The sequence below is a fragment of the Lampris incognitus genome, chromosome 7, assembly GCF_029633865.1.
Source record: "Lampris incognitus isolate fLamInc1 chromosome 7, fLamInc1.hap2, whole genome shotgun sequence".
Taxonomy (NCBI): domain Eukaryota; kingdom Metazoa; phylum Chordata; class Actinopteri; order Lampriformes; family Lampridae; genus Lampris; species Lampris incognitus.
In genome coordinates, this window is record NC_079217.1 from 3,406,643 (window position 1) to 3,419,642 (window position 13,000).

The following is a 13,000-nucleotide window of genomic DNA, read 5'->3' on the forward strand; positions in this document are numbered from 1 at the left end:
GACCTGGACAAGCTCAGCCGGAGTTCATGATCCTGGCGTCGGACGGCCTGTGGGACGCCTTCAGCAACGAGGAGGCCGTGCGCTTCATCAAGGAGCGGCTGGACGAGCCTCACTTCGGCGCCAAGAGCATCGTCCTGCAGTCCTTCTACCGCGGTTGCCCTGACAACATCACCGTCATGGTGATCAAGTTTAAAGGCAAGGTCGGCGAGCAGTAAGCCGCCAGTCGCCAGTCCGCCGAATATCTATATTATGTTTGAGTATATCTATGTATAGGATAGGCTTAAGGGGAGGGAGGGGGGGGAGGGAGGGGGGGGGGCAAGCCTGCAAATTTTGGAGCGAGAACGATTTCTTATCGCAGATATTTACCGAAACTAGCCATCCAGCGCATCCATCCCCCGCCGTCTCCGTCTGACGTCTACCGTTGTGACAGTGGGACTTGTGCAGGAGGGGTTCTGTCCGTTCGGGTCGAGCCGTGTCTTTGCAGCGGGAGCCGGGTCGCCGTTACGCAAACTTCATGGAGCTTCGTGCATGCACGGCTGCACCAGCAGATGTGCACACATCTGTGTGTGTGCGTGTGTGTGTGTGTGCATGTGTGTGTGTGTGTGTGTGTGCATGTGCATCTGTGTGTGTGTGTGTGTGCGTGTGTGTGTGTGTGTGTGCGTGCATTGTGCGTGTGTGTGCGTGCATGTGAGATGGGAGAAAGGCATGCATTGTGTATTGGTGTGTTGCTCTTGCACAGGGGTTTTGAGCCGCGACCAGTTCCCGCTCCTGCCAGTAACTACAAGACGAGAACAGGTAAACAAGCGGCCGCCGTAACGTTGAGCAGCCGTTTCATCCCTGCGTCCAAGACTTCGGCTCGGAGGCTACGTGAGAGCCGGCTTCGGTTTGTTTTTCTGGCTCGCTGACTTCAAAATGTCACCCTGCGCCGGCCTGTGTTGACTTTCACCGAGTGGCTCCGGTGAAGAGTAAAGCCCGCGTGTGCTGGAAGTCCCGGCTCTCTTTGCTCGACCGCATCCCTGAGGTGCAGAACACCGCCGCGAACCCGTTCTCGTCGGACGTGAGTGAATAACCCACATGCTTTTACCCTCCTGCTTGCTTCCCGGTCTTCATTCCGCGTGCACTGCAAAACGATAGGACGTTGTGTTGTCCTGCGGCCTGGCCCGGCAGTCTTACTGAAGGACTGAATCGAGTAGTTTGACTTTTGTCCCCCCGTTTTAATTCTGATCTTGATGAATGACGACCCCATTCGTATTTACTCCAAGAAAGTGTTGATATTTTGAAACCCTTTTTTCCTTGTTTTGATGGCTGCGTTGTAAAGCCGAGACTCTGTAGTTTGACGCGGGGTTTTTTTCTTTTTTTCTGTTACAGTCTTTAGAAAAGGGTCTACAAAGATCATCAATAAACTGGTAATTGAGGCCATACCGTCTCTGAGTCAGTTACGGCGGCCCAGTGGTTAGCGCGGTCGCCTCACAGCAAGAAGGTCCTGGGTTCGAGCCCCGGGGTAGTCCAACCTTGGGGGTGGTCCCGGGTCGTCCTCTGTGTGGAGTTTGCATGTTCTCCCCCTGTCTGTGGTGGGGTTTCCTCCGGGGGCTCCGGTTTCCCCCCACCATCAGAAAGACATGCATGTTAGGGTCAATACCCCTGTCTGTGCCCCTGAGCAAGGCATGGCGAGACCAACTAGAGTTGGTCCCCGGCGGCTGCCCGCTGCTCCTAGCTGCACAGCTAGGACGGGGGTAAATACAGAGAGAGAATTTCCCCACGGGGGTCAGTAAAGTATATCTCGAATATCAAATCAGATGATCATCTTAACGATCAGACATGTCACACTGGCCCACAGATCCACACCGAGTTGGATTCTTGCCGTCTTCCGTTTCACTAAATCTAACCAGAAGCCTTTGAACGAGATCGGTACTCGTTGCCTTATTTTTGCAAGTGTTCATTTCTTGCAGTGGAGTCTTGCTGCCAAAACCGGCCTCTTGGCTCCCCAACGCGATGCGGCCCTGCACGTGGCACGATGCCGGCGTCACGCAGTCGTCTCACGCGTAGACTAGCTTCTTCAAAGAGGGCGCCCCCAACAGATAGTAAGGTGAATGTATATACCGTCCCCATGCTAGCACCGCCCCCCCGCCACCGTCTACCCAGCAGCCAGCAAGGCCACGCGCCTTCCCCCGGGCCGTTCGACATGAGAGGCGTCCACTAGATAAAACCGTCTCTGTGTGCTTTTTCAGTTGTACATTCTTCATGACAAACGTATGTGACAGAATGTTGATGTGGAGTTTGTACTTGTTTTGTTGACTTTAATAAATTCTAAAAAAAAATAATAAAAAAAAAATCAATTTTGAACTGTAAATCAAAAGCGTAACATTAAAATAAAAAAAAAATGATTGTGACATTTTCTGCGTCGTGTTTACTTTTCCTATTTCAGATATGAGAACAAAAAGCAAGAACGGGTGAGAGGTACTGGAGGAAGCGACCTAGAAACACAATGAGGCTCATTATAATGTGTCCTTACACCACCCCCCCCCCGTTGGGGGGGGGGGGGTTTAGCCCTGAAGTTTGTCTCGGAGGCTGGGGAGAACCTGGGTGACCCCTGAAGGTAGACACCAGTTGGCTAACGCTGATGTCTTTGCAGGCCTGGGTGATGGCTCATGGACAATAGATGTTAGGAGGGAGGGCCTACAAATACCCAGAAGGCTTTGCCTCTAACTGTCAGACAGTATGGAGGGCTATGAACATCCCATGGACCTGTAAGAACAAATTTGTACGTACGAACGGTTGCTGAATGAGGCCCAGTGTTGAGACGTAGCTGGACATCCTGCTTCATAGCCTGTCTGTGCCACCTGCTGGGGGATCACAGTATGCCCTTCCCTTTGTGGGAGCCACTGGATTTGACAGTGTAGTCTTACAATGAATGTGTCCTCTGCATTTAACCCATCCTATTGTACAGGAGCAGTGGGGCAGCTGCAGCACCCGGGGACCAACTCCACTTCTTCTTTCCACTGCCTTGCTCAGGGGCACAGACAGGAGTATTAACCCTAACATGCATGTCTTTTTTGATGGTGGGAGCAAACCGGAGCATCCGGAGGAAACCCACACGGACACGGGGAGAAGATGCAAACTCCACACAGAAAGGACCTGGGACGGCCTGGGGTTCGAACCCAGGACCTTCTTGCTGTGAGGCGACAGTGCTGACCACTGGGCCACCGTGCCGCCCAGTACCTTTATTTTACATATCTTTAGACGTAGTACACTGCGGTCATAATTTATTTATGCATGCTCAGTAATCCAGGTAAGGAAATCTCAGGAAGGTGACTCAGTTCGTCTGAACACAAGGTTTATTGACAGATACGTGTCATCACTCATCTAAGTGACCTCTTCAGTCTCAAATGACCTCAGGTGTCCCCACCCTTATGAACAATACAGTGGCTGCAGGTGTCCCCACCCTTATAAACAATACAGTGGCTGCAGGTGTCCCCACCCTTATGAACAATACAGTGGCATAACGACCGAAAACAGTGATTGGTTTCATATGCAAACTGCCGTGACCGTTAACTAAAGTTTCAATAGCAAAGTGTACTACTCACAGAGGATTGGGAAATAGTTGCAAACAGTATTACAAGGTGGCAACAGATATATCCAAAATTGTGTAACCCGGCGAAATAGGTACCACACAGGACACAATCACTACTTTTGGGGTTCTTTATTTTTATTTTTTTGTGTTATCACTCTAAATTGAATTGAGTAATTAAGATCCGTCTTTATGATTTAGGCAGAAATATTTAATGAAAAACAAATACAAAAAAACCCCCCTCAAAAGCAAATGATCAGCCACAGCATGAAGACATGGGGAAGAGTAATAGAAGCTAGGTTAAGAGGAGAGGTGATGATCAGCAGCAGCAGTATGGGTTCATGCCAGGAAAGAGCACCACAGATGTGATGTTTGCTGTGAGAATGTTGATGGAGAAGTATAGAGGAGGCCAGGAGGAGTCACATGGTGTCTTTGTGGATTTAGAGAAAGCATACGACAGGGTGCCGAGAGAGGAGGTGTGGTATTGTATGAGGAAGTCAGGAGTTGCAGAGAAGTATGTAGGAGTGGGCAGGATGTGTATGAGGGAGGTGTGACGGTGGTGAGGTGTGTGGTTGGAATGACAGATGGGGTCAAGGTGGAGGTGGGATTACATCAAGGATCAGCTCTGAGCCCTTTCTTGTTTGCAATGGTGATGGACAGGTTGACGGACAAGATCAGGCAGGAGTCTCCGTGGACTATGATGTTTGTGGATGACATTGTGAACTGTAGTCAGAGTAGGGTGCAGGTGGAGGAGAGCCTGGAGAGGTGGAGGTATGCACTGGAGAGGTGGAGGTATGCACTGGAGAGGTGGAGGTATGCACTGGAGAGAAGAGGAATGAAAGTCAGTAGTAGCAAGATGGAATACCTATGTGAATGAGAGGGAGGACGGTGGAATGGTGAGGATGCAAGGAGCAGGGGTGACAAAGGCGTATCAGTTTAAATACTTGGGGTCAACTGTCCAAAGTAACGGGGAGTGCAGGAGAGAGGTGGAGAAGAGAGAGCAGGCAGGGTGGAGTGGGTGGAGAAGAGTGTCAGGAGTGATGTGTGACAGAAGGGTACCAGCAAGAGTTAGAGGGAAGGTTTACAAGATGGTTGTGAGACCAGCTATGTTGTATGGTTTGGAGACAGTGGTACTGATGAAAAGACAGGAGGAGGAGCTGGAGGTGGCAGAGATGAAGATGATGAGATTTTCATTGGGAGTGATGAAGAAGGACAGGATTAGGAACGAGTATATTAGAGGGACAGCTCAGGTTGGACGGTTTGGAGACAAAGCAAGAGAGACAAGCTGGAGATGGTTTGGACATGTGTGGAGGAGAGATGCTGGGTATACTGGGAGAAGGATGCTGAATATGGAGCTGCCAGGGAAGAGGAGAAGAGGAAGGCCAAAGAGGAGGTTTATGGATGTGGTGAGGGAGGACATGCAGGTGGCTGGTGTGACAGAGGAAGATGCAGAGGACAGGAAGAGATGGAAACTGATGATGTGCTGTGGCGCCCCCTAACGGGAGCAGCCGAAAGTAGTAGTAGTAGTAGTTTCATCACTCATCTAAGTGACCTTTTCAGTCTCAGCTGACTGCAGGTATCCCCACCCTTGTATAAACAACAGTGGCATAACGACCGAAAACAACGAACGGTTTCATATGCAAATCTATTCACAAAGGATTGGGGAATAGTTGCAAACAGTATTATAAGAGGGCAACAGATGTACTCTTAGCCCCCCCCCCCTGATAGGGAGGAACGCTGGCTTGAATGGGGAGTCAAATAGGCTATCTACATGAAAAAGGAATGACCATCCCTGAACCGAGGGGGGGTGTGGGGGCTAAGAGTACATCTGTCGCCATCTTACAATACTGTGATTACAGCTATTCCCCAATCTTCTGTGAATAGTACACTTTACCAATGTAGCTCTGGTTGACGGCAATTGCTTACCATTCCTGTGCCAAAGTCCTCACAGATCCCCCGTCTCATTGACTTCAGACCAGTTGCCCTGACATGTGTGGCCAATCAAAGCATTTTAGCGTATCATTCTCTCATACTTGTAATCTTGCACCTCCCCAATGATGGACCCATGTCAATTTGCCTATCAAGCCAACCGGTCTGTTAAGGATGCCGTTAGCATAGCCCTCCTCCATGCCCTGCAACACCTGGACTCACCAAACACCCACACACACATCCTGTTCAAGGAGCCGATTGTGGACTACAGGAAGACGGGGGGGAGGCTGGACCCCATCGCCATCAACGGGACCGCTGTAGAGAGGGTCAAGAGTTCCAAGGTCCTCGGTGTGCACATTACTGAGGACCTCACCTGGGATGAAGACACCAGCCATGTGGTGGAAAAGGCACAGCGACACCTCTTCCACCTCAGGCGACTGAAGAAGCTCGGCGTGGGGCCCAGGATTCTACGGGCCTTCTACAGAGCCACAACCGAGAGCGTCCTGACTGGGTGCACCAGCGCCTGGCATGGGAACTGGACTGCCCACAGCCACAAAACACTGCAGAGGGCTGTGCAGACGGCCCAGGACATTAGTGGATGCGAGCGTCCCTCCATGCCGGACATATACAATGGACGCTGTGTCAGCAAAGCCCACAGGATTATCAGAGACCCCAGCCACCCCGACTATGGACTGTTCCAGCTGCTACCGTCAGGCAAGCGGTACCGCAGCCTCAAAGCTGGACCAGCAGGCTCCAGAACAGCTTTTTCCACCAAGCAACCGGGCTTTTGAATAAAGAACATTAAAGACACTAAGCCTGGTGCCGGACTGACTGGTACTGACCTGTAGTCTTCAGCGGATCATCAGTTTACACACAAACACACACACACACAGACACAGCTTGGCATACACAAACACACACAAATATACAAACAACCACGTACACATATGCACATTTATTAAGGCTGGGCCTACACACACACACACACACACAGAGCACCTTACGTACACCACACACTATTTATTGTTGTTATTACTGCTTCTTTGTTCTGTTTTGTTGTTATTTATTATTACTATTGTTGTGCAGTGTTGAGGAGCCAAAACACAAGGATTTTACTCTCTTGTACTTGTATAACGAGACGTAACAAATAAAGAAACTTGAATCTTGAATCTTGTTCATAGACTTTAGTTCCGCCTTCGACTCCATCCACCCACTCAAACTCTCCACCATACTCTCGGATATGAACGTCGACCCAGGCCCATATGCCACTGGATCCAGAACTTCCTGTGGAACAGGCCACAGAGGGTGAAGGTTAATAACCCAACCTCACACCCTCTTACCCTCCGTACAGGTGCTCCTCAGGGCTGTTCTCTCCCCCCGGCTCTTCTCACTTTACACCACCCGCTTTACATCCACGGACGGTTCTGTGAAGGTAATAGAATACGCAGACGACACAGCCATTGTAGGCCTCATCTCCAACAAGGATGAAACCCAGTACCGCACTGCAGTACACCAAACTGCCACTTGGTGCTTAATAAAGCCAAAACCCAAGAACTCATTATGGACTTCCGACGCATGCTGAATCCCAAAACACCCATACAAATGAACGGAGACCCCATCACCATCACCACCACTGACTCTTTCAAATTCCTTGGAACAGCCATCAGCAATAACCTGAAGTGGAAAACTAACACTGAACACATCACTGCAAAAGCTCAACAACGAGTTTACTTTCCTAGGCAGCTTAAAAAATACAAACATCAGCTTCTCGTTCTGTTTTACTCAGCCGTTACTGGGTCCATCATAACATCTTCTATTGCAGTACGGTACGGCAGCAGGGTTAGGGTTAGTCAAACACGGGGGGGGGGGGGGAACTACAGCGGATTGTCAACGAGGCGTCCAATACCGTAGGCAACCCACTGCCCTCAGTTGAATCTCTACATATTTCCCGGACTGTAAAGCGAGCGAAGAAGACCGTCTCCCACCCCTCACATCCTGCTCATCGTCTCTTCCGGCTCCTTCCCTCAGGGAGGCCCCACAGGTCACTGTCCACTATGACTAATAAACGCGGCACAGTTTTTCTTTTACCCTAGCCATCAGGACTCTGAATTCCTCCCTATAGTCCCCTTCTCACACACCACTGGCATGCATACTACTGTTCACCTAATTGCTGTGCGTAATATGTTTGTTTCTGCTATTGTGCGACTGTATTGTTAACGGTAATATGTGGCGTGTCTGCCGTTGTCCATGGATGTGTTGTGCTGCAGAGTTTAACATGCTGTACCAACAACAAATTCCATCGGCCTTGGTCGTGTGGCTAATGACCCACCTATCAATCATATGAAACCGGTCATTATTTCCGTTCATTTGGCCACGGTATTGTTTATAAGGGTGGGGATACCTGACATTTAGTTGAGACTGAAGAGGTCCCTTAGACGAGTGATGAAACGTTTCTCTGTTGTGTCCAGACGAACGGATTCACCTTTCTGTGAAATACTGTCATAATTGTCTGAGATGTAGTCAATGCAAATATTATATTTTTAGTTCCTTGTGTGATGACTAAAGTTGAGTCAAACAAAAAAAATCTATCTATCTATCTATCTATCTATCTATCTATCTATCTATCTATCTATCTATCTATCTATCTATCTATCTATCTATCTATCTATCTATCTATCTATCTATCTATCTATCTATCTATCTATCTATCTATCTATCTATCTATCTAGCTAGCTAGCTAGCTAGCTGTCTATATATACCGATTAGCCAAGACATTAAAACCACCTGCCTAATATTATGTAGGTCCCCCTCGTGCCACCAAAACAGCTCTGACCCCTTGAGGCGTGGACTCCACAAGACCTCTGAAGGTGTCCTCTGGTATCTGGCACCAAGGCGTTAGCAGCAGATCCTTTAAATCCTGTAAGTTGTGAGCTCAGACCTGTTTTTCCAGCACATCCCACAGATGCTCGATCAGATTGAGATCTGGGGAATTTGGAGGCCAAGGCAACACCTTGAACTCTGTCATGTGCCTCAAAACATTCCTGAACAATACGTGCAGTGTGGCAGGACACATTATCCTGCTGAAAGAGGCCACTGCCATCAGGGAATACTGTTGCCATGAAGGGGTGTACTTGGTCTACAACAATGTTTGGGTAGGTGGTACGTGTCAAAGTGACATCCACATGAATGCCAGGATCCAAGGTTTCCCAGCACAGCACTGCCCAGACCATCACACTGCCTCTGCCCGCTTGCCTTCTTCCCATAGTGCATCCTGGTACCATCTCTTCCCCAGGTAAATGACACACACACACCCAGCCGTCCACATGCTGTAAAAGGAAACGTGATTCATCAGACCAGGCCACCTTTTTCCATTGCTCCATAGTCCAGTTCTGATTCTCACATGCCAACTGTAGGGGCTTTCGGCAGTGGACAGGGGTCATCATGGGAACTCTGACCGGTCTGCAGCTACGCAGCCCCATACACAGCAAGCTGTGATGCACTGTGTGTCCTGACACCTGTCAATCATAGCCAGCACTAACTTTTTCAGCTATGTGAGCTACAGTAGCTCCTCTTAGGGATCGGAACAGACGGACTAGCCTTCGCTCACCACGTGCATCAATGAGCCTTGGGTGTCCATGACCCTGTCGCCGGTTCACCGGTTGTCCTTCCTTGGACCACTTTTGGTAGGTACTGACCACTGTATACCGGGAACAACCCACAAGACCTGCCGATTTGGAGGTGCTCCAACCCAGTCGTCTAGCCGTCACAATTTGGCCCAATCCAAAGTTGCTCAGATCCTTACACGTGCCCATTTTTCCTGCTTCCAACACATCAACTTCAACAACTGATTGTTCAGTTGCTGCCTAATATGTCCCACCCCTTGACACGTGCCGCTGTAACGAGATAATCAACGTTGTATACTTACCTGTCAGTGGTTTTAACGTTTTGGCTGATCAGTGTATGTATGTATGTGTGTGTGTGTGTGTGTGTGTGTGTGTGTGTATATATATACATACACGTATATCCATGACAGGCCGCCAGGCCATCACAGCCTCCCCCCACACCCCACACACACACAATCATACCTAGGGACAATTTAGTACAGCCAATTCACCTGACCTACATGTCTTTGAACTGTGGGAGAAAACGGGAGCCCGCGGAGGAAACCCACACAGACACGGGGGGAACATGCAAACTCCACACAGAGGACGACCCGGGACGACCCACCAAGGTTGGACTACCCTGGGGCTCGAACCCAGGACCTTCTTGCTGTGAGGCGACTGCGCTAACCACTGCACCACCGTGCCGCCATACATATATATATATATATATATATATATATATATATATAGAGCCTATTCATACCTTTAAGATTTGCTCATTAGTTTGAGACTAGAACACTCAGAAGCTATTTTCTCCCCAAGGTTTCTGGAAGCTCTTCCCGTCAACTTACAAGCCCAGGAATTTCAGTTGTAACTGAGCGCTGGCACGTTGTCGGTCTAAATATAAAGCTAATAGGCCAGAGCCCGTATGATTAACTTTGAACTAAAGCTGTCCCATGACATAATTGCATGGTTGATGACAGCCTGCCAAAAAGAAACACAACCCCCCCCCCGCCCCGTCCACCAATGATGAGTTTTCTTATGTGTCTGATGGTCTGCGACGGGGTAACCAGAGAACCCCATGTTCCCCCTAACTTGCACCGTCACTACATGGATATAAAAAGCTTTACTGAAAGCCGCGTAGTGACAGGGAGAAATATCATCACAACAAGGGGGCGGGGGCTCCCTTCCTCCGTCCATAAAGGCATTCCAGCTCATGTCCTGTCTCCATAAGAGAGCAGCAGCAAAGACAGTGAAGATACCACCAAGTGAAATTTGACAAAGGCGGCACCGTTCCTACCCCTGGAACAAGGCAACTCCGCTTTCACAACAAGAGGAGGCCAAGAGACACAGTGATCTGCACTTCCCCCGGGAACATGGGTCTGCACAGCTCCAAGCCCCGGCGTCAAGCCCAGATCCTGATGCTGGGCCTGGACGGAGCAGGGAAGACCACTCTGCTCTACAGACTCAAGTACAACGAGAGCGTAGTCACCGTGCCGACTGTGGGCTTCAACGTAGAGATGCTGGACACGGCGAAGAGGGGCGCAGGACTGACGGTGTGGGATGTGGGAGGCCAGAGGAAGATGAGGCCCCACTGGCAGCACCACTATGCCGACACCGCGTGCCTGGTGTTTGTGGTGGACAGCTGGGACCTGAGGCGCTTGGGAGAGACGCGAAAAGAGCTCCATCAGGTAATGTAGCTGGACCTGAACTCATACTCATACTCATCTCTCTCTCTCTCTCTCTCTCTCTCTCTCTCTCTCTCTCTCTCTCTCTCTCTCTCTCTCTCTCTCTCTCTCTCTCTCTCTCTCTCTCTCTATATATATATATATATATATATATATATGAGTATACTTACTCTATATGAGTTTATACTTCTTATATGATGCAGTTTTTGATGTCTAAAGTTATTTAATCTTGTCTGGCTGCATACACGTGTTATACATAGTATGTTAGGTACTGTAGTAAGTCAAATTCCCCATGTTTAGTCAATAAAATCTGACTTGAGCTGACTTGATTTCGTGGTTAGGAGTGAACCACAGAGTAAGCATTGTCTTGTTGCAAAGGAGACTCTTCTGAAAATTGTTTTTTCTATTTATTTTTTCACTGAATGTAAATAAGGCCTGTTCTGCTTCTAGGGATACATTTTAGTTGTGGCCAATTAGCTAATCTATCAGAGTAAAAAAGAACTTGCTTTTGGAGAGGATTTCTTCTCACCGAAAAAAAAAAATCTTATCTTGTACTGTGAAAATTTCATTTGTAAACGTTCACTTTTAGCCGGCCCTTGAAGTTTTAATCTGGCTCTGGGAATTTACTCACCATCGACTCTCGCGTACCTGTCCTCTTATCCGGTTTCCTCTGCCCAGCAGGTCCTGAAGTGCCCGAGTCTCCAGAGGGTTCCTCTTGTGGTCCTGGCCAACAAACAGGACCTCTGTGGGGCATTAAGCCCAGCAGAGCTTAGTCTGAAATTGGACTTAAGAAGACTATGTGGCGACAGGGCCTGGTTTGTCCAGCCCTGCTCAGCCATAACAGGGACGGGACTGGAGGAAGGCTTTAGGAGGGTTGTCTACCTGCTGAAAACGGCCCTTGAACAAACAGAAGAAGATGTCAAGGACAAATTCAAAAAGCTGAAAGGCAAAGGCTTTGCTGTAATGACTATGAAACCAGTGTTGCGATGCGGTTGAGATGCATTAAGCCATAATGTAACGGATGAGAGTTTCTGAAACCCATTCACATCACCGAGTGTGAATGCTCCTGGTCTACCTGTAGAACTAGAACCCATCAGCATGTGAGTGAGCAGTATGGGAGATTAACGCAGGAGGCATCAATTAAAGAGATTAATGCTGCGTCAATCTCTGTGGTAGGAAGCACAGCAACCTGGTCAAAACAGAGGATATTGGGCCGTGGTGATAACTGAGGTCGCGGTGCATCGTCACGCATTACTGGAATAGCTGTGAGAATGTGGGAAAGTGTTTCACCAGCCACTGTGAGAAGCGAGCAAAACACAAAAGGCCTAATTTCCCTTTTATTCCTAAAGTCAAAAATAACAAAGAAATACATCCCGGAGAACTTCGCCCTCACTGTCTTTAGTTTTGATTGCATCGTGACACGTAATTAAAGGCTATTCTTTTTTTCCTCGCTTAAGTTTTTATGAAGTTTTCAAAAAGATATAAACAGAACAGTACAACAACATCAACACAAAAACGAATACAGTAAAATGTACAAACAGATAGAAACAAATATACAAATAGATAGATACGAATAGATAGTGAGAGTAGGGTGCAGGTGGAGGAGAGCCTGGAGAGGTGGAGGTATGCACTGGAGAGAAGAGGAATGAAAGTCAGTAGGAGCCAGACGGAATACCTATGCGTGAATGAGAGGGAGGACAGTGGAATGATCAGGATGGGAGGAGTAGAGGTGACGAAGGCGTATGAGTTTAAATACTTGGGGTCAACTGTCCAAAGTAACGGGGAGTGCAGGAGAGAGGTGAAGAAGAGAGTGCAGGCAGGGTGGAGTGGGTGGAGAAGAGTGTCAGGAGTGATGTGTGACAGAAGGGTACCAGCAAGAGTTAAAGGGAAGGTTTACAAGATGGTAGTGAGACCAGCTATGTTGTATGGTTTGGAGACAGTGGCACTGATGAAAAGACAGGAGATGGAGCTGGAGGTGGCAGAGATGAAGATGATAAGATTTTCACTGGGAGTGATGAAGAAGGACAGGATTAGGAACGAGTATATTAGAGGGACAGCTCAGGTTGGACGGTTTGGAGACAAAGCAAGAGAGACAAGATTGAGATGGTTTGGACATGTGTGGAGGAGAGATGCTGAGTATACTGGGAGAAGGATGCTGAATATGGAGCTGCCAGGGAAGAGGAGAAGAGGAAGGCCAAAGAGGAGGTTTATGG

General features: G+C 48.6%; 1 protein-coding gene across 1 annotated transcript; it reads left to right on the forward strand.

Annotated features, from left to right (window-relative positions):
* Positions 1–10,346: 10,346 nt before the first annotated feature.
* Positions 10,347–12,437, forward strand: LOC130116014 (ADP-ribosylation factor-like protein 14). The gene is made up of 2 exons (XM_056283918.1): positions 10,347–10,790; positions 11,469–12,437. The coding sequence occupies exons 1-2, from the start codon at positions 10,476–10,478 to the stop codon at positions 11,781–11,783; spliced, it is 630 nt and encodes a 209-aa protein (XP_056139893.1). The 5' UTR covers positions 10,347–10,475; the 3' UTR covers positions 11,784–12,437.
* Positions 12,438–13,000: the final 563 nt, after the last annotated feature.